Below are 26,184 nucleotides of genomic sequence, written 5' to 3' on the forward strand. Positions count from 1 at the left end.
CGACGCCAGCACTCTTCCTGCTCCGTCTGACTGCGGGGTTCCAGACCCCTCACCACACCCCCAGGCCCTGTGGCCCCAGACTGCCCGCCGGGGGGCTGGGCGTGATGCCCTGCGCCCTCCCCCCCTTACCGGGCACGGATCTCCTCCCCCCTCCCCCCCTTACAGGGCACGGATCTCCCCCTCCCCTCACAGGGGCACGGTTCCCTCCCCTTACAGGGCACGGATCTCCTCCTCCTCCCCTTACAGGGCACGGATCTCCTCCCCCTCCCCCTCACAGGGCACGGATCTCCTCCCCTCCCCACTTACAGGGCAGGATCCCTCCCCTTACAGGGCACGGATCTCCTCCCCCTCCCCCACTCACAGGGCACGGATCTCCTCCCCCTTACAGGGCACGGATCTCCTCCCCTCCCCTTACAGGGCACGGATCTCCTCCCCTCCCCCTCACAGTGCAGTTATTTGCGGGCTGTCTCCCCCATTAGGAAGAAGGCTACCTGAGGTTTTTGTTTCTTTTAACTTCCATTTTATCGAAGTGATTAGCACCGTGCGGGCACAGTGGTTAAGTGCTCAGTAATGGGGTTGACTGACACTACTGCAAAGAAGAATCTTCCCTGGGTGGGGATAAACTTCAGCAACTCTTCTCCTCTCCATCCTCCTTCTGTGCCCAGGTAGAAGAGGAGGGGGCTGTGGGTTGGTCCCTTGGGGCATCCCTGCAGCTGGATGAGGCCAGAGGTGCTCCCCTTGGTCACACCCATACAGTGTGATCCTCTCTCACGTTCTGTCCCGATGAATTTATCCAAACACTTGTTATGATGCCCAGCCTCTGCTGCTGGAGGGCTCTGCCCTGCCCTCTCTGTTTTCTCCCCCACAGTGGCAGGGGAATAGTCAATCCTAAATTGTTTTTTTTTTTTTTTTTTTTTGCTATGGTTACAGCAGGCAGGAAGAGAAAGGAAGTATATATGAGGGAGGGATGGAGACAGAAGTAATGTCTGTCCCCTCCTCTCCCTTTCTCTCTTTACTTCCAGCTATTTCCTATACCCCTAACTTCTACTAATCCCCAGGAAAAAGAATAAAGTAAAGAAAGTGAGATTGGGCAGCACAAATCTGCTGGGGTCCATTTGGGAAGAGGGGATGCTCTAGGACATGAGTTGGGGGTCAGAAAGCCAGACTTTGAGGACACAAGCTAAGTGACTATGATACCGCCACTTCCCTGGAGGGGACGTAGACAGTAGCTGTAGCTGTAGGTGACACAAATGTCACACTAAAGGCTTACTTCATGATGAGGGTGCCCAGGCTAAGGCTGGCACTCGGAGCTTTCCCCACTGCCCTCATCCATCTAGACATTATGGATCATCCACAGGGCATTTCCCAGCAGCTCCAGTGCCCACCCCTTCACCTTCAGTCCCTCCTCCACCCTCACCCGCCCCAACACACACTCCTCCCTCCCATATCCTGAGTAGGCTGGGCAGGAACCAAGCTGCCCCAGAGGAGCCTGCCTGGAGAAGAATCCGCTTTGGCTTTTAAGCTGAGCTGAGCTTCCTCCATATTCAAGCTGAAGCTATCTCCTCATCCCCTAACATCTAGGCTCAGTTCCAATACCAGGCCTACCACCCCTCTTCCTTCACTGCTGCCTGAGCCATGGGCATGGATATGGAGGAGGAGCAGGAATCTGGAGCCCCGCAAGGTAATGGGGCAACCCCTCTGGGTTGGGGGTGGATGGTCTCAGAGAAATTCCAAAGAGACTTGGAGACTGCCTTGGTGGGGAGTAGAGAGGGTGCCGTCGGATTGTTTTCTCAGGGACAGGCAATCAGCCACTTACTACCCAATCGAGGTACCAAAGTACAGTGGAAGAACAACGGGGTCTGGAACTGGAGAGCCAAGGTTTCTGTAGGCCATACTACTTACTAGCTATGTGTTCTTGGACAAGTAACTTATGTGACCTCTCAGGAACTCAGTTCTCATCTTTGATTTAAATGACCTTTTAGCCCTAAATATACTTTGATGTCCCCCTTTGTGGTCCATAACAAGATGGCATTTAAAGACTTATAAAGTCCTACTAATCCAGAGTGGTTCCAGGAGTCAAGCTGACCAGTCTGGGGCCTAGCTTCTGGGATCCCAGCTTCAGTGACTTCCTGTCAGGAACAAGGGAGTGGGAAACAGCTGTGGCTGAATCCCCTTCCTGCATTCCCCACCCCACCCCCATCCACCCAAGCAGACTCGGAGTGGCCAGAGCTAGAGAAGGCAGAAAGGTTGGCCAGAGGGGCAGCTCTGAAGTGGGCCTCAGGCATCTTCTACAGCCCTAAGCAGCTGACCAGGCTGGACCGATACCGAAGCCGGGAAGCCCAGAGAATGTGCTCCATTGAGTCCCGAATCAAGGTGGGGCCAGGGAGAGGTATGAGGCGGGCTCCCTAAAAGTCATAGTCCATCCCTGGGCCAGCTTTCCCATTCTGCCCATATTAAGATCATGCTCTGAGGGACCTTCTCTATCCCCTCCACTGCGAGTGAGACCTGCCACTGACCTCCCCAAGCTCTCTCCCCACAGTCTACTGTGCAGTCATACTTGGAAAGTGTGCAGACAGGCCTTGAACAGCTGGGCCTGGCCCTGAAGGAGGTCCAGGAGGCTCGGGAAGCCCTGGCAGAGGCCCAGGGGGCCCTCAGGAGCCAGGCTGAGGCTGCCCACAACCTACAACCTCTCCGGGAGCTGGCCGATCAGCACGGACAGCTGCAGGCCGTGACACTCCTACTGCCCCAGCTCTTGGCTGGTGAGTAGGCTCATTCTGCCCAGGCTCATTGGATTAAGAAGAGATTCCCTTGGGAGCTCACCTGAGTCAATATTTCTAGGCTCCTTTGGGACTAATTCCCCATCTCCTACTTTTCCTTCTTTCCACAGTACCTGAGGCCGTGGCCAGAACCCAGGCCCTGATCAAGGGCAATCGATTTCTGGAGGCCTATGAGGTGCTACGGGAGCTGGAACAGTTGCGGGATGAGGTGTTAGAGCCCATGGGGGGACCAGAGCTGGCCCTCTTTGAGGGCTTGGCTCCTCTGGGGGAGGAGCTGGGCCTCGCTGTGGGGAAGGTGGTGGGCTCCGCTCGGCAGCTGGCACGAGATGACCCAGCCCTGCTAGTCGCTGCAGTGCGAGTGGCAGAGTTTGAGGAGGAGAGGGATGCTCAGCTACAGTCACCATCCCCCGGGCGGCCCAGAGCCTGGCGCCAGCGCTGCCTGGGGGCCCTTCAGAGGGCCCTGGAGGAAGCCTATTTTGAGGCACCAGCTCCCACCCCTTCAGGCCTGGCAGGACACCTGGCAGCTCTTCGAGAAGCTCTGCCTGCTGAACTGGCCCTGGCTGAGGCCCTTGTAGCCCCTTGCTGCCCTGGAGAATATGGGATCGTGAAGCTGTGGGCCCACACCTTGCACCTAGGCCTCTGCCAGCACCTGCAGCGGCTTCTGGACTCTGAGGACCTGGGCACCCAGGACATCTTCACTTTGTTGCACTGGGCCCTGCATATCTACCCAGGGTCAGTGCCAGGCTGAGGATGGAGAAGACGACATTGAGGGTGGGCAGGACAAATCCAAGGAGGCTGAGCTGAGAATGGAAGGAACCCTAGTTTTTCACAGTATAAATCCTATGCTTTCCCTCAGGCCTGATATGATGGGTCATCCTGACCTCAGTCCTGAGGCTGACATCTCTGAGCTAGAACCTTTGCTGTCCCCAGAGGCTGTGGACCTGCTGGAGAAAACATACACAGAAAAACTGAAGGTAAGGATGCGAAGAAACAGGGGTTCAGGCAAGAAAGACACGTACAGGTTCCATCCCATAGGGCCCATTCTTCTTTCTCTAACCAGCCAGGACTGGCTGTCTCTACATATTTTCTTGGTCTTCTGTGAGGGCTGGTGAAATGCTTTAGAAAAATGCCACCCTGTCTTTTTGGAAAAGACGCACAGATAATTCAGCTAGATTAGGCAATGAGAGGAAACTCATTTTTTTCTGTAAAAGGAGAGGGTTGGCCTAGATGATTTTCCAGCTCTGGAAGCTGGCCATCCCTAAACAAGTTCCCAGTATCTGACCATGAGGAAGGATCTTTAGGACCATCTGGGTCAGAGATGTCAACCACATACCCTGAGTAGCGTGCACACTCCCCAGACACTCCCCAGACACTCCCGAGTGTGTTGAGAATCACATGAAAATGTCATCGGGAAATATTTTCACAAAAAATCTAGTTTTAGTTTGTGGTTTTCTAAGTTAAAATGCTGCCACAGGCATACTTGTATATGGTTTTAGTGGTCCCCATTTCTATTGTACACCATTGACAAGTGCAATTTCTCCCTGAAGAGAAATCCTGCAGATCTCGTGGCTAGGCGGTCAGCTTGCCTCTACTTTGAAGACCTCCAGTGAGGGGGAACCCCTCCGGACAGTCCATTCCACTTCATGAGAGCTCACTTTGCTCAGATGTGCTAATTCTTAGGAAGTTGGGCTGGTCTCTTCTGGGGATATTGCTTCTTCACAGAAGGGGTGGATATGTGTGTGGGGGTGGATGTATATGTCTATCCTGAATCTTCTTTATTGCACTGCTTCTTCCAGTGTCTTTTGTTTTTGTTTTCTGGAGGGTGGGGTGGGAAGGAGGAGGCAATCAGGTTAAGTGTCTAGCCCTGGGTCACACAGCTAATAAGTGTCTTGAAGAGTGGATTTGAACTGAGGTTCAAATCTGGACTCTGGACTCCAGGACTAGTACTCTATCCACTGAGCTCCCTAACTATCCCCTAGGTCTTTTCTCTGTTTATGCGTTTCCTCCCACCTATCCCTACCCCAGTTAAGCATAGCAGAGTGGCTGCAGAAGGCCCTGGATGGAGAGGTGGCTGAATGGTTGCGAGAACAGAAACCTGACATTGACCCTGAAGGCTTCTATCATTCTTCCCTGCCTTCGGTTGTTCTTCAGGTGAATGGGTGGCTGTCAAAGGTGGGGGAGGAATATTGGGGGAAAGGGGTGAAGAGCATTATTTAAAGTAGGGGGAAATGATGGGTATTTGTGCTGGGAGGTTCTGGCTAACAGTGTGCCCTGGTCCTTTCCCCCAGATCCTAGATGAAAATATCCGTGTGACAGCTGTGATCAGCACTTCTTTGCAGGATAGAATATACAGCATGGCCCTGAAGGAGCTGGGCACCTTCCTGAGGAGGTTTGTGCTACCCCTATCTCAAAGTGACATATAAAATGTGTATGATCACCAGAGAATCCATTGTAGGCACTTCTGTGATGGGAAAACGTGAGGGTACTCTGAGGCAAAAAGGCAGCTAGACTTAGAGCAAAAAAGGTAGTATGCCCTAAGAGGGAGAGTACTGCCTCTGGACTCACCTTTGAAACTTACTATGTGACCTCAGGAAGGTCATTTAAATCTTCCTGGACCTCAGTTTCCTCTTTTGCAAAACGAGAGGATAGGGGAGACTAGATGGCCTTTAAGGTCCTTTCTATAATGACAAGCAGGCCCTTGTTCTTGCTTAGAGTCCAGGGTCCCCTAATGGATGGTGATGGGAAGGAGGGCTCAGCCCATTTAAGATGCCTCTTGCAGAGGCGCTGCTGCTAGCAGCTGGTCTTTTCAGGCCCTGGCTCCCCTATGCCTTGTCCTCCTCTCCTAACCTCATTGCCCCCCAAGTCTGGATAGGTGGATGCCAAGGTGCTGGTCCTGCTCACTCATTCTTCTTGGCCATAGCCTCATCAAAGCACTGGAACGTTTCTCCCAAGAGCACCTGAGGGATGCATCTAGGCCCCATCACTACGTGCCCTACCTGCTAGCCTGTCTCAATCACTACGCTGCTCTAAGGTACTCATTGCACAGAAAGATGAAGGGAATTTGGAAAAACAGACTATCAGAGAGGGTGACAAGGCCATGGGACTGGCTGGGAACAAGAGAACTCAGGCATCTTGAAGTTGTAAACTTTCTGTATAAATAGTGATTGAGGCTAATTCAATTCAATTCAGCACATGTAGTTTATGTTCTGTACCTATGATATGCTAGACTCTGGGCTTTCAAGACAAAAAAGGTATCTGCCCTCAGGGAACTTTCATTTTACTGGGGGCAATATATTCTATAAGGCAATTCACTATAAAATCTCTTTAAGAAGTCTTCAGTTTTAAAGGTATCCCTGTTCTGGTGGCAAAAACCACTGAATTTTGCAGTCAGAGGCTGTGGATTCAAATTCCATTCATCAACTGACTAGCTGGGTGATCTTGGAAAAATTATGTCCTTGGAAAAACAGGTCCATAAGACCTGTGTCCTCATCTGCAAAAATGAGGAGTTTGAATTAAAGTCAATTTTAACTTTTAATTCCATAGTCCTTTTGGCCCGGGAGGGGCTCTGTTTATTGGTTGGAAAGGATCTGAGTTCATTCCATTCATCAAACATTAAGCTCCCTTTGTCACTGCTCTAGGTGATAGGGATAGCAAGAAAAAATATTACTATATGGTCTCTGTCTTCTGGGAACATACATTCCAGTAAAGGAATCAAAATGTACACAGAGAAGTAAATTCAAAATATAAACAAAGTGATTGGGAAAGAGCATTCAAACTCTCGTTTTTGGAAACTGAGCCTATAAGTTGTGAACTGACTTGATCACACAGAGGTCATACATAATTAGTGGCAATCAGAATTTAAATTTTGTGCTCTTTCCACTGCCTCAGGCTAAATAAAGATGAATGATCCTACATATATACTCAGCCTTCTTCACACCTTCCTTGTTTCTGCCCTCTCTCACCACGCAGTTCTTCAGTCTCCCTCTTGCAACCCATTGGGGTGTCCACTGCCACTGGGGTCTCAGCCACCATTGATACAGCCCTTGGAGATTTCAAGAGGAAGATATGCAAACTAATCTTGGATGCCTTGCTAGAGGAGCTACAGGTCTGGGCTGGGGCCATATCTTACTCATCCCTCCTTCCACCCCACTAGGGTCAAAGTAGAGATACAGGACTGGGGGAAGGAGGCAGAAGAGATCTAACTTTGGCTCCTCTGCTCTCAGCCCATGTTCGTTGCCCTGCCTTCTCGTCAGTGGCTATCCAGCCAGGTGATGTTGGACAGTGTGTGTGAGCAGGTAGCCAACTTCTGTTCAGGATTCTCCAGAGTGCGGAGTCCCATGGCTCAGGTACGATTTATTAACTGCTTGATCTCCAGCAAATGATTCAACCCATCTGAACCTCATGTTTCCCATTTGTAAAATGAGGCTCAGATTCACTCTAAGGTTCCTTTCAGCTCTTAATACTCTCCCTGATTTCATGCCATCTCAAACCCAGACCCTCTGGTTCCTTTCACTTCATTTCCCTCACCATATCAGCACATGGTGTGTGTGTATGTGTGAGTGTCTTTGTGTAAGACACAGCTGTTCCTCCATCCATGACTATCCACCCCGTTCCCTGGGGCTCAAAGATGCTGCTGGCTGAGAGTGAGCGTGCAGTGGTGCTGGAGTATCTCCGGGGCTTGATGCAAGGAAAGCTCGTGTGCCGGAACTCGACGGAGAGGATGCAGGCGTCGGAGCGAATGTTACAGGACTCGGCCCAGCTCAGGGAGCTCTTCCTTAGCTTGGTGAGAGACAGAGTACCTTGCAGAGGGTTGCTTGGGCCACAGGGTCGGAGATGAGCGGTGCCCCATGCTCCCTCCTTGGGCCTCGGCTTCCCGGCCCATTCCCAGCCTGGCACAACAGACTGTTGGCCTCTTGTTCCAGGAGCTGGAGGAGAGCGCACAGACGGGGGCAGTTCTGGGTGCCCTGCAGGAGCTGTTCCGCCTCCAGGACCCAGCGCTGCTCAGCCTCGAAGTGTCCAGCTTCTTACACAAATTCCCCGACGTGAGGTACTAGGAGGTTGGCTGGACCGACCCTCGGAAGGGGAGGGGAGGCCTATCTCCTTGGGCAAGGAGAAGGTAGACCCAGCCCCCTCTCCCTATCTCTCCCCAGCGAGGAACATATCGGGGCGCTCCTGGACGTGCGCGGGGACGTATCCCGGGAGCAGCGTCAGGTCGTCTTGGAGACTATGCGGGCCAACCCTCCCCCGTCGCCGCCGCCCGACGGCCACCGCCCGCTCTTCAGTCTAGTGCCGGTGCCCTCGCCTCCGTTGGCCTTCTGCTTTTCCGCCGGGACCTGTTCCTGAGTGGGCAGCAGCGACGCAACCCCCTCAATAAAGGCCCAGAGCCGCGGCTCTCGAGTCTGTGCGTGGGGGGGGAGCGGGATTAGCTAGCATCCTAGCATCCTCCTTACTGGCCGAGCATCCTTACCTAGCATCCTCCTTACTGGCCGAGCATCCTTACCTAGCATCCTCCTTGCTCGGCCGAGCCCGACCGTAGCATACCCAGTGCGCAGGGAGGGACTGGGGAAGGGGGAAAGTCCAGGATGGGGATGGGGCGCCAGGGTGGGGCTGTGCCGAACCTCGGTTTGAGGGGGGGGAAATCACATTGCAAAGGGGCGGGGAGGGGGCGGGACCGATGGGTTCGCCGCTCGTCTCCTGATTGCTTTGCACTGCGCAGCGAGCAGCAGCTAGGCGACTTAAACGAATCAGAAGGGCTCGTAGAAACTCCGCCCCCTGGCAGGCGGGGCCTAGGGCTCGGGGCCCCGGGCCAGAGCTATAGCGTGCTGGCTCCTCTTCTTTACTCCCTCCTGTCTCGCCGTCCTTGCCCCCAAAGAATAGTCCCCGAGGAAACCCCTGCTTCTCGCGCAGCCGCAAACGCTGACGCGAGCACGTCGCGTGCGTGCATGCGTGCCGGCGTCGGGCTCCGAGCAGCCGGCTTTCGGCTGCAGTGCGGACACGGTGCTGTGGAGCCGGACGCGGAGGAACCTAGCGGAGTAGACAGGTGGGGCGGGGCTGGGGGGGCGGGCTCGGGGCAGGTCGGGCTGACGCCTAGAGCAGGCTCCCTGACATCCATACCCTCCCGTCGTTTTCATGCTAGACATGAAACCTTCCCACCCTTTACTATTTGTTAGCGGGGCCGTCCTCTTTCCTGGGGAACTTAGGGGCTCGCTCTTTGTGAGCTGAGGGACCACCCATTGGCTCGTGACCACGCCCCCGTGTGGCTCCTCCCCCTCCCAGATTCGCGGTTTCTTATTGGTCTTGGGTCATTCTCCCTTCTGGCCCCTCCCCGCCCCTCCCCCATCTCCCATTGGTCAGGACCGCGCCTCCTCCTTCGTCACCAAGCCCAGCTTTCTTTTTGAGGTTCCCTCCCCACCCCTTTAACTTACTGCCTTGGGGGAACGTGGACGATGATGGATCCGCTGGGACTGGGCTTCGTGAGGGACACTGGAAAACCGGGCAGGACCCTTCCCGCAGAGCGCTTCCAGTCCGGGAAGGACCTGGCACAGTTTTGGGAACCATTCAATTTTGATGATCCTGAAAGAGAACAGTTAAATGAAGGAATTTTGAAGGAGGTGGGGCTGGAGGCCAGCCCCTTGACTAGTGGAAAGAGCCCTAGTGGTGAAGTTTGGGGGCGCGTTTGAATCCCGGTCTTCTCTTTACCGGCCTTGGGGTTTGGGGTGAGTCTCTGACCCACGGCTTCCATTCTGTAAAAATGAGGAACTTGGGTTAGACCTTTCCCAAGGGCCTTTCCAGTTTTAAAGCCATAGGCTTTGATAGGGACATAGATAATTGGGTGGGAAGGCAAGAGCCATTCCAAAATGTTTATATAAACATATATAATTGATATATATATATATATATGTGTGTGTGTGTATATATATATATATATATGTACATATATGGCTCCGCTTTTTAGCCAGACTGTATACATTCCTTGAAAAACCTTATTTTAACACAACCATTTATCTCCAATACCACATCAAAGGACACTTGGAAATACGTAGTAATGTACTTAATAAAATATACTTACTAGCTGTGTGTGACTCTAAGTCACTTAATTGCTGTTTGACTTAGTTTCCTCTTTTGTAAAATGGGGATAATAACAGTACCTATCTCCTATGACTGTTGTGAAGATCAGATGAGAGAAGTTATAAGGTGCTTAGCATGGAGTCTGGCTCGAGCTAGCCGATGTTATACAATGGTTATACAACCATGACAATTGGTTGGTTCCAAATTATTGAAGTTAAAAAACATAGCCTTTCTTATTAGCAAAAGGTAAACCAGGACACATGGTCAAAATTTCTGTGATTCTGTTAAACACTTTTGTATAACTTTTTAAAAAAAAATTTAAAACTTAAATACAAAATAAGAAGAGAAAAAAATTGCCATGTACACAGCAGAAGATGAGAGGATTCAATATAAAGCAATATATTTCTGCTTCAAGAAAACCTATGTAATAAATACTTCACATTGTTTTCAAAGCTGTCCAGGTTTTCTTTGCTTCCTTGTAGGTTTTCTTTTGTTCTCTGCTGCATACTTTTTTTTTTCTCTTCTCTCCCTCAATCCCCCAAAGAAGGCTACAATTAGGTTTGAATATATATATATATATATTTTATATATATATATATATATACATATACAGAGAGAGAGGTTATATAGACAAATATAAAGATAGATATGTAAATGTATAAAGATCCATACATACACAAACAAGTACATATGTGTTTGTACATATGTGTGTATACATGCATATATGTATCCAGTATATGTTCATACATATGTAAATAAGACCATAATAGTGCTTAATTCCACTTGACTAGTTCTCTGGAGGTAGACAGTATCTTTTCTCATAAGTCCCAAGTTTTTCCCCATTTTTCTAAATCAACCAACTCCTCATTTCCTAGGTTAAAGCAATATTCCAATCCTTTCATATTCTGAGAGAATTATAAAAAATTTTTCCCCACTTTTCTTCATTCCTTCTATTCTTGGACACATAGGTTTTACTTAGATAAAGTTTAATTGGAAATAATCAAAATTATCCATTTTACATTTCAACAATACTTTCACTTTTACTGTGGTTTAAGGTCTGATAATACACAATCTGCTTCCTTTATATCTTTTTTCTCCTGGTTTCTTCTAAATGAGTTTTGTTATTTTTTCTAACTTAATAAGGTAATTTTTTAGTTTAATTGGGATGGCATTAGTTAAATGGAGTAATTAGGTAAAATTGTGATTTCTTTTATTATGTGTATAACTTTTAAGATGGAACACTATGAAGGTGAGCTGGAGGGCTTCTTTGTTGGAAAAGCACTGATTGCCAAGATTTTGTGCGTGTGTGTGTGCGCGCGCGCGTGTGTGTACGTACACCAATGAGATCTCAGTCTCTGTCTCTATTTCTTGATCGATCTATGTCTATCACTAATTTTGAAGTTATAGGATCAGGGTTTGAAGCCTTGTGGACCCTTGGCCAGATTTCACTAATTTTGAAGTTATAGGATCAGGGTTTGAAGCCTTGTGGACCCTCTGGCCAAATGGCCAGAAACATTTGTTTCTTCAAAGATCCAGTGAAATAAACAGAGATAGAGTCAGAAAAGATACAATATAAACCAAGAAAGTGCAGTGTCAGAAAAACTGACAGAGAGAAGATGCATTTAGTACAAGATATCCTGTGGTAAGATTCTGGGGATGCCACCTGAGCCTCTGACTCCTGGGATTGGTTAAAACACATCCTTCTGCTCTTCCAACTCTAGTCTATAAAATAGGAGATTTGGATTAGGTGATTTTTTTTTTAGGGCACTATATCAGTGGGCTGGTCTAGCTCTAAAGCCTATGATTCCGAAAATAAGTGCAGAGCTGAAGTGTTGAATTGGAGTCTTCTGTTTAAATAGTAAAAGAGCAATAGTTCAGAGCTAGGGGAATGGATGAGTTCTGTAGAAGACATGTGGAGAACATTTTGGGAAGAAGAAAAAGGGAGATTTTTCCTCCCTATTTTTCATTGGGAAATGGCAACAAGATAACGCCAATAAAACATTTGTTTCTTCAAAGATCCAGTGAAATAAACAGAGATAGAGTCAGAAAAGATACAATGTAAACCAAGAAAGTGCAGTGTCAGAAAAACCGACAGAGAGAAGATGCATTTAGTACAAGATATCCTGTGGTAAGATTCTGGGGATGCCACCTGAGCCTCTGACTCCTGGGATTGGTTAAAACACATCCTTCTGCTCTTCCAGCTCTAGCCCTATTTCCTCATTTGATGAAATCTTGGCTTCTTTAAGCTCCTGAGAGGAGCTAAACTATTGGGTTCTGGATTGGAGGCCTCTCATTCCCAGCAGCAGCCAATTTTCCTGAGTCAGCATGATAGGAACCAGAATTCTGTCATAAAACCTTTTTGTTCATAGAATTACTGTCAGGAAGCTGTGTTTCTTGATATCTAAATCCAAACTGGGCATCAGTAAGAATAAGGAGTGACATGGTTTAGGGAATCCCTCTTTAACAATTCCATTCAATTCAAAAAACATTTGTTACCATTACTGTGTACTATACAAGAACTAGGTGCTATAGAACGTATAGATCACAGAATTTTGGTCTGGATGGGACCTTAAGGATCATCTACTCCATCTTTCTCATTTTGCAAAGGACAGAACTGAACCTCAGAGAGGCAGAAAGGAAAGGAAGTTGCTGGATGAATCTTGGTTTTAAAATCAGCTTTATGCCAGTTTCCAATCTCAACTGGACTATTGGACCTTCATGGGACAGAACTGAACTTCAAAGAGGCAGGAAGGAAAGGAAATTTCCAGGTGAACCATGACTTTCAAATCAGCTTTATGCCAGTTTTTTTGGTCTCCAGTCTCAGCTGGACGATATATTGGGCTTTCATAAACCTCTAGAGGTTGGCTTGTCCATATTCCTTTTCTTGGGCAAGTCAGATGCTCTGCCCCTGGGTCTCAGGCCTTTTTGGTTAGGAGAGTTTGGTTACAGATTTCTTCCATCACTAGGGACTTTTTCTATAGACAAGGGAGTAGAGACCCCTTTGCTAATTCTTAGCAATAGCAGCAAGTTATCCCATCCTTTATTTTCTGTTATTTGTTGTTCCTGGGGATCTCATTCTCAACCTTCTTCCATGATGATTTCTAGCCTTCTTAATAATGCCCCTTCCTCCAACCTTAAAAGGTTGATGAAATTCCTTCTTTTAACTTGTCCCTAGGCTCAAGAATGCCTGTAGGGTCATGGATATTTGGAGTCAAAAAGCCTTGGAAGATAACAACTAGCATTTATATAGTGCCTATTGTATGCCCTCCCCAATTTTATTTAGTTTTTTTTTTTTTTTTGGACTAGGTGAAAGAGATTTTTTCCCCCCTGAGGCAATGGGGATTAAATGACTTACCCAGAGTCACACGGCCAGGAAATGTTAAGTGTCTAAGATCAGATTTAAACTCAGGTCTCCCTGACTTCAGGGCTGGCCCTCTAGTCACTTCACCACCTAGCTGCCCCAGAAAGAGGAGATTTTTTTTTTTTTTTTACCTCAATTGCTACTTAGCCTTAATCACTGAATGGATGTGACCACAGTCAAACGGAGACTTGTTGAAGACTTTAACTTAAAAAGGCCGAAGTCTCCCATTCCATCCAGGGCTATCTCCAGTCATCCTGATCTATGTCTTGTCACTGGACACAGATGGCATTATTGGTGTTACCTCCCCGCTCTCATGGTCCTCTTCCAGAACAAGCAACGATAACCATTGTGTGCCAGGCATTGTGTTAAGTACTTTACAATTTATATCTCATTGGATCCTTACAAAAAGAAACAACCACCACCACCTTGGAAAATAAGTGCTATCATTAGCCCCAGTTTACAATTGGGGAAACTGAGGTAGTCAGAGATTGAGTGATTTGCCCAGAGTCACACAGTTGGTAGGTGTCTAAGGCAGGCTTTGAACTCAGGTCCTTCTGCTTCAAGGCCCAACCCTCTATCCACTGCACCACCAGCTGGTGCATCCCATCTCCTTACTAGTTGTATAGTGGAGGGCAAGGCACACAATCCTCCCCAGATTTCCATTTCCTCCCCTGTGAATGGAGAGAGTTGGATGAGGTTCTCCCTAAGGACATTTCCAGCATTAAATCATGAGTTTCAAGTCATGGTTGAGACTATGAGATGCCAGTATTACATAGTAGAATGAACTCTGGTAAAGTTGAGAGTTTCAGTCCAACTGATATTTATGCTGGACTACATACTTAGCCTGTCTGAACCTCAGTTTCCCCATTCATTGCATTACAAACCTCACAGAATTCTTGGGGAAAAACCAAACAACACTTTGTAAACTTGTATTGCATAAAGGTTACTGTTACTCTTATTTTTTACCCTCATCATCAATCTGATGATTTCATCTTGTTTCATGAAATTCATAGTGAAACAGGAGGAAGTGGGAAACAAGTTGCTAATCTGTTACACATTGGATTCTGCAAATGATCGAACAGTTACGGGAAGGTAGCATTTATGAAATGCTCAGAAGAGCGAGATCTAGAGAAAGGCCAGGAGATAATATATAAACATTTTGTCTAGATGACAGGGAACAAGATAAATTGGAGGTAGCTTCAGAGGAGAGCCACCAGATTTAAAGAGGATGAAGAAAGCCTTCCTATAGAAGATGGATTTTAGCTGAGAAGGATGGGTGCCAGTGTCTTTTTTGAAGAGCAGCCAGGACACCAGTGTCACTGAACTTCAGAGTGCAGGGAAGGAAGGAAGGTGCAAGGAGCTAGAGAGGAAGGAGGGCCCGGCTTACTTGGGGCTTTGAAAGCATTTGTGTTTGATCAGGAAGGTAATAGAAACCCATGGAGTTAGGTGATTTGGTGATTTGGTCAGCTCTGCATATTAGGAAGGTCATTTTGACAGCTGATTAGAGGCTGGAACATAGTGGGCAGAGAGACATGAAGCAGGGAGCCTGTACTACTGGCTCCAGCAGGAGCCTAAGGCCTGCCTCCAGGTACTGGCAGTAACAAAGGAGAGAAAGAGGGGTATTTGGGAGATCTCCCAAAGCTAGAAATGGCCGGATTTGCCCACAGTTGGGTATCTGGGGTGAGAGAGGATGTGAACTTGAATGACAGAGGATAGCCAGTGGGACTCTTGACAGTGGTGGGGAAGTTAGGAAGAGATGATCACCTTTTTTTGTGATTGAATTAAAATTTGGCTCATTGAAAGCATCTTTAGGCCAGTGCCAATAGCTGAAAGGAAAACAGGTTTGACATGTACATAGTTTCATTTTCTTTCTTTGAGATATTTATATTTTGAAAGCTTCCCATATTATTAATATTCCATAGACTAATTTCTATTAAAAGCATTCTTAAATCTCTGCACTTCAGCATTCTATCTGGGCCCAGTCAATAGGAGTCATCATTTTTGTGATTATGCTATAGTGCTATTTTAAATTCTGAAGAATCTATCCTAATTGAATTGGACCCAATAATACTGCACTTGCTTTCCCTCGCTGACAGGCTTATGTGAAAAAAAAGCCCTTGTGAGGCATTAGAGAAATGGACCACCACATGTAAGCCCCCAATCCTGTAGTGCCTTTCCCCACCCAGTTGTCCTTCAGGGGTTCAGCATTCCTGCTCAGAGAAACCACCTACAGACTTTCTTAGGCACAAGATGCATTTGGTGGAGTCTCCAGCAGTTACAGTTTGGCTCATTTTTGGAGAAAAAATTCTAACCTTTAATACACTTAATGATACCCCCTCAAAAAAAAAAAAAAAGAATAACATAAAAGAGCTATTATGTTGCTGATATTGATACGCTGGAGAGAGACTCAGCTAAACCACAACAACAACACTAATAATAATACTTACGTGGCTTTGTTTTCTTAAGAATTTAGCAGATATATCATTTTGTCCTCATATCAACCCTAGAAAGTGGCTGCTATTATTATCATCCCCATTTTACAATTGAGGAAGCAGAGATTGAGTGACTTTGCCTGAAGCCAAACAGCTAGTGGCTAAGGCAGAATTTGTATTCAGGTTTTCCTGACTCCAGGCCTGGCACCTTAACTACTGCACCACCAGAGAGGCTGGGTGAGGAGGAAGAACTGAATCAGCCTGACGATGGAGTGGGAAGGAACCTCCAGGAAGTCATGTAGTCCAGTTCTTTACCCAAGCTCTGGAAATATTAGCATTTTGTAATATCTTCGATTCTTAGAAGTGGTGGAGGGCCCGACTTTTTCAAAGTTAAAAGCAAATTTCCTTCAGAGATTTTTTGAAGTTGAACATTTCTTAACAACAATGTAAGAAGTAATATGGTCTCGTTGGGCTGTTTTAAGAGTCAGAAAGGCCTGAATTCAAGTCCATGATCTGATAGATGTCAACTGTGTGACCCCTGCATGCCCCCCTTGACCTCTGCTCCCCTAGCAATTCCAGTAAACTGAAAAGAAAATGCCACTCTCCATTGGAGAGAGGATGTTCTTTACCAGAAGCTCCCTGATAAAATCACAGGTCTGATTTTTTGGAGTTGTGTGTGTGTGTGTGTGTGTGTGTGTGTGTGTATGTGTGTGTTGGAGACAATAGTGACTTAACCCAGAGAAATAGCTAATAAATATCTGAAGCTGTATTTGGATTTGAACTCAGGTCCTGTAGACTCCAGGACTAATGCTTTATCTACTGCACCACTAGCTGTCAAACAGATCTAATTAAAAAAATAATGTCACGAGATAAAGAAATAACAGGAAGAAGGAAGTGTAGAAATCATCTTCACTCTCTCCTTTTACAGAGGAGGGCAATCCTTGGTCGCCCTCCTAGTTAATGGCAAAGGCCCTGGGACTTCATGCAGCCACACTGACCTTCCTTCACAGACGTCAGGGCCCAGGCTCCCAGCTGGAAATCCCGTGAATTCTCAAGGACAGCAAGCTGTTTCTTCTTAGTCACTTAGAGACAAAGATCCTATACCTTGACCTTCAGTAACTTGTATTTCTGTATGTGCTTTCTTGGCTTTAAGTCAGTCAGACATATGTGTCTTAAGCACCTACTGTGTGCTAGTTGCTGTGAATACAGATATTAAATAGGATAGAAAATTGTCATGTCCATTTCAGTACCAAAGATAATGCTGATTTGACTATTGTTCCTTGAGCTCAAGTAGACAGTTGGGAATAAGGAGGATTAGATATGGGAGGAGAGGGCAGATTGTCGGATGCCCATCCTGTGCTGTCTGTATCCTGGTGTCCGAGGGAGGGGTTAGCGTGATGGAAGGAAGAAGCATGGTGGGAGTGTTTGCAACCAGGAAGGAAGGAAGGAAGGGAGGAAAAGGAGGGAAGGGATGACAGAAAGGAAGGGTGGAAAGGAGTTATTAAGCAGCTTTAGGTGCCAGGCTTTGTACTAAGCCCTTTACAAAATAAGATCTCTTTGATTCTCAGTTGTCCTGGGAGTTAGCTACTATAATTATTCTCATTTCACACTTGAGGAAACTGAGGCAAACAGGTTAAGTGACTTGCTCAAGATCATGCAACTAGTAAGTGTCTGAGGCTGCAACCCAGCACTCTATTCCCTGAGCCACCAGCTGTCTCTGGAGGACTGGGTTGAGGGGCAGACTGATAGCCTCCATTCCCTCTCTCAGGCCTCTGGGTGTAGGACAGTACCGTGCTCCTCCCACCTTTCCCTTTCTCAAGAGAAACACGCCCACTTCTCCTTTCCTTTCATCATCATCTCTGTCACCTTCCCTGGCTCCATAGCTACTGTGTTCTCCACTACACCACATTAGATCCTGCCCTGTCTTCTAATTGACCGTTCCTCCTTTGTCTCATACACCTCCTGTCATTTTGTGTCTCCACAGGCCAGGATTGAGGGCAGTGGGGAATCACACACCCAGATGTGACCCTTCTCAGAGGGCAGGATGGTGCTGGACTCGGGGACCCAGGCCTATGAGCAGGCACCCCCTTCCCTTTCTGTCAGCCCCCCCACTGTTTCTGGTGTGAGAAAGATCTCAAACCAGAATGGGCCACAGCTGTACCCCTCTCTCCAGCCATCAATGTCAGCCCCCAGCTCCCGGAAACCCTCCCCAGTCGTCCCAGTACATCCTAGAACCTCTGTGTCCCAACCATCAGGCTTGGCTTCTTCCCGTCCCAAGGTCTCAAGTCCGAAGTCTGAAATAAGGCGACTGTCCTCAGCCTCACTGGGTCGCGGTCGGATTCGGCGCAGTGAGAGCTCCTGCTCGATCCGAGGGTCCAGTGGAAAGGGGCGGCTCCGGCCTGCCTCCTCTCTGCCCCACATTGCCAAAAGCAAGGTGGAGGAAAGCCGGGCAGCTGGCAAGAGCCCCTGCCTACTGGTGGCCTTAAGACCCAACAACTTGGAGCAAGAGCGAGACCGGTTCTTTCAATCAAGGTATACCTACAACCCGCAGTTTGAGTACGAGGAGCCAGTTCCTGCTGCTGTGCTGGAAAAGTACAATGAGGCCTCGGACAAGTTCATCCCCCAGGTCAGGGAGCGAGGGACACCTCTCCCCGCTTGGTTTGTCTGGCCCCCCTCCCTGGTGTAGTGGGTCACGTGGGACCAGAAAGGAGCTCCTGCTATTCCCCCGCCCCTCTCCTCAGCTCCTTCCGTGTAGCCCCCAGCCCCCAGCAGCTTCTTCCCCCCCCACCCCAGTATTTTCTCTCCCTCACGGTCTCAGCCTCAGCTTCATGCTGAATCACGGCCAGCCCCTGGACCAGGGATGAGCTCAGGCTGAGGCCGTGGCTGGGATAAGGGTGACAGCCCCTGGCGACGGGGTGTGTATGGCAGGCGGTGAGAATCATTGAAGCGGTCTTGGAGAAGTATGGCTCCTACGAGCAATTCGAGGCCATCACGGGAGGCCAGCTGCTGACTAAGTGCCAGATCTGGTCCATTGTGCGCAAGTACATGCAGAAGGAAGGCTGCTCTGGAGAGGTCAGTGCCAGGACAGGGGCCCAGGAAGCAGAGCCCCAGGGGGTCCGGGGAGCCCTGGGGAGGGGAGGCAGCCTCAGGCCCGGCTCTGCCTTCCCCTCTGCAGGTGGTGGTACAGCTGAGTGAGGACCTGCTGTCCCAAGCCGTGATGATGGTGGAGAACAGCCGGCCCACCCTGGCCATCAACCTGACTGGGGCCCGCCAGTACTGGCTGGAGGGGATGTTGCGGCATGAGATAGGTCAGGACAAGGGGCTGAGCCTCCGGGCTGGCCGACTTACTGGGTCATGGGTAGAGAAGGCCTGCGCCGGCTCAGGAAATGCGGGACGGGAGCCGAGGGGTGGACACACAGGGGACCTTGGGGGGCGGCCTGCAAAGAAGGCAGAAAGTGGGGGGAGGTGGGCTGGGGAGAGGCAGGGAGCAGCGGCCCAGTGATCTCACTCCCATTATTTCTTCCCCTCCTTCCTTGAGGACGGTCCCCCCAGGAATGACCAGCTTCCCTCATCCCTCTTACTCTCAGAGGTAGGCAGGCAGAGCCCCTCCTGGTGGGCCCCTCTTCTCCTCTGCCAGTCCCTTCTCACCCTTCTCCTCACTAACTTTTTCTCTGGCTTCTTCCCCTCTCGTCTGGGTTGAGGCAGGGGGGACTGAGAGGTGGCCTGGAGCTAGAGGAGAGCCCAGTGTCCCACCTGCCCAGTTTCTCTGTCTTCTTCCCCCCAGCCCCACCCCCAAGAGGTGAGGGTGGGGGGGTGACCCCAAGGTTGGAATCTTCTGGCCAGTCTAGTCTTTTACCCAGAATTCTGTGGAGTGAGTAGAAAAGGAGGGCTGTTTCCTCTGGGGACTGGGTGGGGATGGGGGAAGTCTCTGCCCGGGTCCACTAATCACTTTTCCTTTCCTCTGTCTCTTTTCTTGAAGAATCCTGTTACTCTGAGCATGAGATGTCTGCAGAGAGACTGGGGGGGGGGGGCGGCTGGAGGGCGGGCAGGATGAGCATGTCTGGGGCGGGGGGGAGGAGTGAGTGAAGGTTTGTCCTGAGCCTCGGTTGTGTGTGAGAATGAACGGAAGGATTGTTTATGTGCGTATGAGTGAAGGTATGGAGAGGGTGACGACCCCCTGAAGCTTGACAGAGGGTGGGGTGTCTGCATCGCTTCTGGGGCAGCTGGGGAGGGGGCTCTCCCTGGGCTGTGGTCTGCAGCTCTCCTCCTCGACCCTTCACAGGCACCCATTACCTTCGCTTTGTCAACAACACTCAGCAGCCCTGGAACACCTCCGACGGCCGGCGGCAGTACGGGCTCCGGCCTGCCAACCCCACCGAGGAGGGGCTGGCCAGCCTGCACAGTGTGCTTTTCCGGAAACAGCCCTTCCTGTGGCGGGCAGCCCTGCTGTACTACACCATCCAGCGGGCAGCCCTCATGTCCTTCCGCCAGCTCTTCCAGGACCTCGCCCAGTACGTGCAGGACACCTCGGTGCGCTGGGAGTACTGCGTGCGGGCCAAGCGGGGCCAGACGGACACGTCCAAGCCTGGTGAGGTTGCCCCCGGCTCGGGGCCCCTACAGCTAGAGAGCAGGAGGGCCCTTTACAAGCGGGAAATGAGGCCCACAGAGGAGAGGGGGCTCCCCCAGGATGGAGGCTCAGTTTGCAAGCCACAGTCCCACCACCCAGCCGAGTGGTGGTCCTAGGATTCATTTTATAAGGGCTTTCTTAGAACTTGAGCCATCTTTTCTTAGGGGAAACTACTACAGCCAGGCCCAAGCCCTGGTCTCTTCATTTGTAAAATGACCATTATAGAGGGCACAGCTCATTTCAGTTGGCAAGGGGACCTGTAAACTTTGGGGAGTTAGGCATATGGATGTCATGGCTGTCATTTCACAGAGAAGGAAACTTAAGTCACAAAGTAGTGAGGGTGGCCTTTTTCATACCTGTGAGGATCTTCTGAGAGCACAGTCCGGTGCTCTTTGGAGTGTAGCATGGGGTCAGGGGATCTCTTAGGATTCCGATGCCCTGAATCCATCTGTGATGATGGGGTAACTCCTTCAAGGTCCAACAAGTGGGGTCCAGGAGTGGGCTGGAGGGCAGGAGGGTCCTGACTTCCCCAAGCATGACCGAGACAGAGGGAGGGGCTGACACAAATGAGGGACAAGTGTAGCTGGGACAGCTGTACCCAAGGCATGTTCATAAGCTGGGAAATCCAAACAGGCAGGTCCTTGGCCCAGGATGGGTCCTTGGCCCCCAGAGCCCTCCTAGGTCTGGGGACAGCAAGACATGAGTCATTAGGGCCTAAAAAGGGGGTGCTTGCTGTGGATGGTGCACGGTGATCTGCCCAGAGGATGCCTAACACACTGACTGTCTGCCACATCCATTGTCTGGAGCCAGCAAAAGTCTCCAGGTTTGGGGTGGATAGCTGACTTTTCTAGGCTCAGCTGGCCCCTAGGTGCGCCCTGGTTGCTCTGTGTGGTTAGTTATAGCTTTTTCTCAGTTTGTCCGAACGCTTTTTAAACCTTTTCGTTTTTCTTGCCGAAATCGCTTGGATGGATGAGGAGTTCCATCCACTGAGCGCTCTGTATTTAAAGAACTGTCACACAGAGGAAAGGTCAGACATGTTCTATTTGGTTCCTCAGAGTAAGGAGTAGATGTCGCAGAGTCAGATTTTGGCTTATTATAAAACAGTCAGAGGACGAGGGCTGCCCATGAGTGGATGTGGGCTGCCCCAGGAGGTAGTGAGTTCCCCATTGGTGAAGGTCCTCAAGTGAAAACTGGATATGATCATTTCTCAGAGATACGGTAGAGGGGGAGTTTTTGCTCAGGTGGGAGTTGGATTGGACTGCCGAGGTTGCTTCCTCCTGAGATTCTGTGCTTGAGGGGCTTCTTCCTTCCCTGAGGGGAGAGTCTCTTGAGTCTCTTTGCACCTTACAGGATGCTTCAGTAAGGACCAGGTGTACTTAGACGGGATCCTACGCATTCTGCGGCATCGGCAGAAGATTGATTTCCATATGCTGACTGCTTTGGGCAAGGTGAGACTGGCCCCATGTGGGAAGGGCTCTGTCTTCTCCCCTCAGGGCAGCCCGAAGGCAGAATCCAAGCCAGCCCTAGCATCTGTCCATGGGGTCCTGTGAGTCGGTGCTGCTGGCACTCAAAGCAAGCGCTTCTGTGTTGTGTGGAAGGAGCGCCAGCGTTGGCTTTGGCGTCACGGCCACCTGCCAGCTGGGCCGTGCAGCAGGGGGCAAGGCTCGTGACCTCTCTGCTCATAGGGGATGGAGAAGTCCCTGTGATCTTCTCCGTTTCCTTCCTTTCCAGGTCTCCTACGAAGATGTAAATCAGCTTCGGCCCCATGGAAAGCTGGAAAAGACACGTATTCCTCACTTCATGCAGGATTTGACTCGCTACCACCAGCAGCTGGAGCACATCATCACCACCAACCGCTTGGACGACGCCCAGCTGGATATCCTGTTGCCAGACTGAAGGGCTGAGGGTCGGGGTTCAGGGGTTGTTGGGGGGGCTGGTCAGCTGGCTGGCCAGGGATCAGGGGGGGAAAGATCCCGAGTCAGCTCCATCGGCAGTGAGCAGCAGCATGGTCAACATTTCCATGCTCTGTATATTGGGGAGTTTGGGGAATGGGCTGCTTAATATATATTCTACAGCCCCCTCTGGTAGGGGACTGTGAAATCTGTCTTTAAATCCAGAACAGAGGGGAATTCCTCTTAGAAGGCCAGAAAATAGATACTAAGGCTGCCCTGTCCACATAGAATGAAGAGATCCCAGCAGGGATGAAAAGGGGGAACTAGACTTGGTTTGGCTTGGTGGGGAGGAGGAAGGGAGCTGACTCTGTGAGCGCACCAGCCCTGTGGGGAGAGAGAATGAGTGGCGGTGGGCAGGGAGGGGCTGTCTCCTTGTGCATGAGATTCTGGAGCTCACAGCTAGCCCCTCATCTTCAATCCTGTGCTTCTCCCTCCCTCTGCTGGCAAGGACTCACGCCCCCAAAACAATAATTCTAGCCTCTTGGTGCTCTTAGACCCTTTGATGTCTACCTCTTGCTGGGCTTTCATGGAGGACAGAACATCCGTGTACCCCTTCCCCAGCCAAGGCCCTGGCGTTGCTGCTCTCCTCCTGGGTGGCTCTCCTCTCCCACCCTCAGACATCTGACCTTTCACACGCGTGTCCATCCAACTCCACATTTCCTCTTCCTCCCAGTGCCCAGCACTTCAACTTCCCCAACCCCCTGCCCAATACTCAGTGAAACAATTGAAAGGGACCGAGAGGAATGGAGTGGAGGGGGATGGCATGCTGCCCCACGGGCCCCAGCAATTCAAGCATTACTAAGCATCCACTGTGGGCAGGGTCCTCTGTCCATCCCTGAAAGTAGAAAGTGAGAAACAAGACCCCCTGTCCTTAGAGAGCTTGAAGCCTAATAAGGGAGGTATAGGATGCAGATAATTCTAATACAGGCTAAAAGGGAGGGGCACAGGATGGCTCCAGCAAAGGCCCAGAGGACATTTGAGGAAGCCAGTGGTGGGAATGTGGTGTCAGTCTGCCTATGGGGAGAGGTGTAGTTGGAGGGGGTGGGGACACGTCCTGATCTTTGTTCCTTTCCCCCCTTTTCCTGCTGCTGCCTCGGGCTTAAGTGGCAGCTGCCTAGGAGAGCAGTGGTGGTCCCCTTCCCCTAGCACACAGCCCATTTTAGGCAAGAGCTGGGTGAGTCCAGAGAGAATATTTTAGGCCAATGTCCTGAGTGCTGTGGAGAGACTGGGCTCTGTACTTGAACCTGGTCTGAGGAGAAGATGGCTCCTCTCCCTAGGGAGCTCCCCATCTCCTGAGGCCCCAAGCCTTGTCTTGTCTGTTCCTGGATTTTAAGCAAGGCATTTCTCCAGGTCTCTGGTAGCACATTTGTAAGCTAAAGAAAATTTGTGGGAACAGTTAGGTGACTTCTGAACGATTTGGATACTGAATCCAAGAAGGAATTAATGGATCAATGCCAATTTGAAGGGCATGTCCTTGGGCCACAGCAGGTCTTGGTCTTGGGCCCTGTTCTGATGTTTTTTAATCACTGATGTCAATGAAGGCACCAAATTTCTGGGTAATGGAAAGGAAAGAGAGGGAACTAATAAATGGGTGACAGAATTAGGATATAGAGAGTCCCAGACAATCTGGGGCTGGTGATGAAATTTGTTAGGGATTCATTTCTGAGACCTTCCCAGCCTGATGGTGGCAGGGGATGAACAGAAAGTCTTTGGTGAGTTGTGCGTCGACGGCATAGGATGGCTGTGAGGATGCACTGGGCCTTGGCTGCTTGTGCAGTTGCATCGAGAAGAAGGCTCAAGGGCAGGGTCCTGGGGAGAAGTCGATGCCATTGCTCCTTCGCCCTGTTACTGACCACCTCTGGTGCTGGCTCTTTCCTCTCCCAGGGGCGCGAGCCAGGCTTCGGAGGCCTGACTGTGGCTTTGGAGGGTGGAGGTGACCCACCATCTCTCAGTGTTTTGGGACACGTGCATATGTAATCCACCCACAGTATTAACTCACACAAGTGCAGTATTTATAGAGTTTTTAGAGATGAATGTCCTTTTAGAAATGGACAGGAATGAAAACAGTTGTTTTACAGATTAGCATGGGGCAGTGGGTAAAGTGATGTCCCAGGTCACTGGGTCAGAGGCAGGACTAGAATCCTTCGGCCCTCACCAAAGCAAACAGTGCATGCTGCCTTTTTTCATGACTTGTTTTCCAGTTCAGAGATTGGTATTTGTGTTGATCCAATTTCCTCTGAACACAAACCTTGGAAGATGGGCAGGAGACCAATAAGTGTATTTTGCCTTCGACCCCATCTCCAAGATCCCAAGCTATCTTCAGCCTAGCCTGGCCTGGCCACTAATTTCAGCAGGGCCTCTCCTGGTCACTGCTGGGGGATTCTTGGCCCTGTGGAAATAAGCCTTGAGCCGATTACATTGCCTTCCGGACCTCAGCAGGAAATGTTTTTGTTTGATCATTTCCACTCCCACCCCCCATCCCAGGAACCTAAAACAATGCTCCGAAGGTCCAGGAGCTTAGGTCACTACTGGTATCTTAACTCCATTGGGAAGAGGCCCTGACCTGTGGCTGTGGTAGGGTCAGCCTTGTTCCAGAACTGCTAGGCTCAGGGGCTTGGAGTTGGGAGCCTTTATTGTAAATCCTCAGAGAGTGTTCCCAGCACTTTTCAGCTTCCTTTTTCTCATCTACAGAATCAGGGGGTTGGACTAGATCCCTAAAGTCCCTTCTACCTCATCCAATGATTCTCATTAGCAAGGAGGGAAGGGACTGTGGATCAGGCTCAAGAGGAAGTTTTCCTGAAGGCTCATCTTTCTGGCCCCTTGGATGCCTGCTCCCCCCTGTGCCCAGACAGCTGCCCCATTGACGCCTTTGCCTAGAGACTCCTATTGTTTACTACCAGCCCAGCTAAGGAATGGAGGCTCAGGTGCTGTCATGAGATTTCACTTTAGCTGAACATTTAGCGCCTTCGATACAGGTCAGGGTTGGAGGGGTCACCTCAACTCGTTGTATATTGTCTGGAACTGGATATGATTTTTTTTCTTCACTCCCAGAAAAGGAGGGGCAAGAAGAGCTTTGGAATAAAATTATTTTTATCTTACTTCCATCACTTGGCTTTTTTTTTTGTTAAATGTTTCCTCAATGCCCTTTGTGGTCATGGCACAATCATTAAAACCCCATTTCTAGAGCAAAGCTGCTACCATTCCCACATGCTGTGCTGGCAATTCTCTGCCTTTCTCCTCGAAGGAGGTGCTCTTATCATGCCAAGTTCTTACCCTTTCATGCCGTCTTCATTTACGTTGCCATAGTCGTGGTGCATTTTGTTCTCTTCGTTTGCTTATTTACCCTGCAATGATTTCTACAATTCTCTCCATGTTTCTGAATATATTATTTCTTACTGCACAAATACTCCATTGCGTTCCTAGACAGTAGCTATTCACCATTTTGTGGGCACTCCCTCAGTCACTACCAAGTTGATTATTTTGACCTATTTTAGATTATTTCTGACTTTGACTTCCTAAAGACATAGTGAGTTTATTTTGTGTAAGAGTACAAACACCATATTTTTTTGTTATTTAAATAATTCAAAAAACATTTATTGTGGGACATCTAGATGGTACAGTGGACAGAACGCCAGCCCTGAAGTCAGGAGGACTAGATTTCAGACACTTCCTAGCTGTGTGACTCTGGGCAAGTCACTTAACCCCAATTGCTTCAGGAACAAAACAAAAAAACAGTTTCCTGTGTGCCATTCACTGGGTCAAGCAATGAAAATATAAATGTAACCAGGAAGAGATAGTCTTTGCCCTCAAAGACATTTCCTTTTCATTTGAATTTTTTTCCAATTACACATAAACAATTTTTAACATTGTTTTTTAAAGAATTTTCAGTTCTAAATTTTCTTCCTTCCCTACCCTATCCCTGAGAAGGTAAGCAATTTTATATAGATTAGACATATGTAATTATATA

The 26,184-nt window shown here is 49.4% G+C and overlaps 2 protein-coding genes across 4 annotated transcripts; both read left to right on the plus strand.

Annotated features, from left to right (window-relative positions):
- The first annotated feature begins 930 nt into the window (after window positions 1–930).
- Window positions 931–8,373, plus strand: EXOC3L1 (exocyst complex component 3 like 1). The gene is made up of 13 exons (XM_023495039.2): window positions 931–1,681; window positions 2,213–2,373; window positions 2,540–2,759; window positions 2,888–3,509; window positions 3,634–3,751; window positions 4,803–4,928; window positions 5,066–5,166; window positions 5,698–5,808; window positions 6,747–6,882; window positions 7,001–7,123; window positions 7,405–7,560; window positions 7,700–7,824; window positions 7,928–8,373. Exons 1-13 carry the CDS (start codon window positions 1,636–1,638, stop codon window positions 8,118–8,120), a joined length of 2,238 nt encoding a protein of 745 aa, XP_023350807.1. The 5' UTR covers window positions 931–1,635; the 3' UTR covers window positions 8,121–8,373.
- An 87-nt stretch (window positions 8,374–8,460) lies between these two features.
- On the plus strand, window positions 8,461–25,321 carry KIAA0895L (KIAA0895 like). Of its 3 annotated transcripts, none has more exons than XM_031950299.1 (7): window positions 8,461–8,817; window positions 17,623–18,264; window positions 18,567–18,710; window positions 18,814–18,946; window positions 19,921–20,226; window positions 21,616–21,713; window positions 21,997–25,321. In XM_031950299.1, the coding sequence occupies exons 2-7, from the start codon at window positions 17,683–17,685 to the stop codon at window positions 22,159–22,161; spliced, it is 1,428 nt and encodes a 475-aa protein (XP_031806159.1). In that variant the 5' UTR covers window positions 8,461–8,817; window positions 17,623–17,682; the 3' UTR covers window positions 22,162–25,321. The 3 variants fall into 3 exon arrangements, with proteins under 3 accessions (XP_031806159.1, XP_031806160.1, XP_031806161.1); XM_031950300.1 differs by lacking the exon at window positions 8,461–8,817 and adding an exon at window positions 8,834–9,493; XM_031950301.1 differs by lacking the exon at window positions 8,461–8,817 and adding an exon at window positions 11,022–12,613.
- Window positions 25,322–26,184: the final 863 nt, after the last annotated feature.

The sequence above is a fragment of the Sarcophilus harrisii genome, chromosome 2 (genome assembly GCF_902635505.1).
Source record: "Sarcophilus harrisii chromosome 2, mSarHar1.11, whole genome shotgun sequence".
NCBI classification, from domain to species: domain Eukaryota; kingdom Metazoa; phylum Chordata; class Mammalia; order Dasyuromorphia; family Dasyuridae; genus Sarcophilus; species Sarcophilus harrisii.

Bases quoted from the DNA above. Each gene is read 5' to 3' on its own strand.
- KIAA0895L (XM_031950299.1), top strand. From the start codon at position 17,683: ATGGTGCTGGACTCGGGGACCCAGGCCTATGAGCAGGCACCCCCTTCC. The intron at 18,947-19,920 runs GTCAGGACAAGG...GACCCTTCACAG, and splicing joins GATGTTGCGGCATGAGATAG to GCACCCATTACCTTCGCTTT. The intron at 20,227-21,615 runs GTGAGGTTGCCC...TGCACCTTACAG, and splicing joins GACGGACACGTCCAAGCCTG to GATGCTTCAGTAAGGACCAG.
- EXOC3L1 (XM_023495039.2), top strand. From the start codon at position 1,636: ATGGGCATGGATATGGAGGAGGAGCAGGAATCTGGAGCCCCGCAAG. The intron at 3,510-3,633 runs GTCAGTGCCAGG...GCTTTCCCTCAG, and splicing joins GCCCTGCATATCTACCCAGG to GCCTGATATGATGGGTCATC. The intron at 4,929-5,065 runs GTGAATGGGTGG...CCTTTCCCCCAG, and splicing joins TGCCTTCGGTTGTTCTTCAG to ATCCTAGATGAAAATATCCG.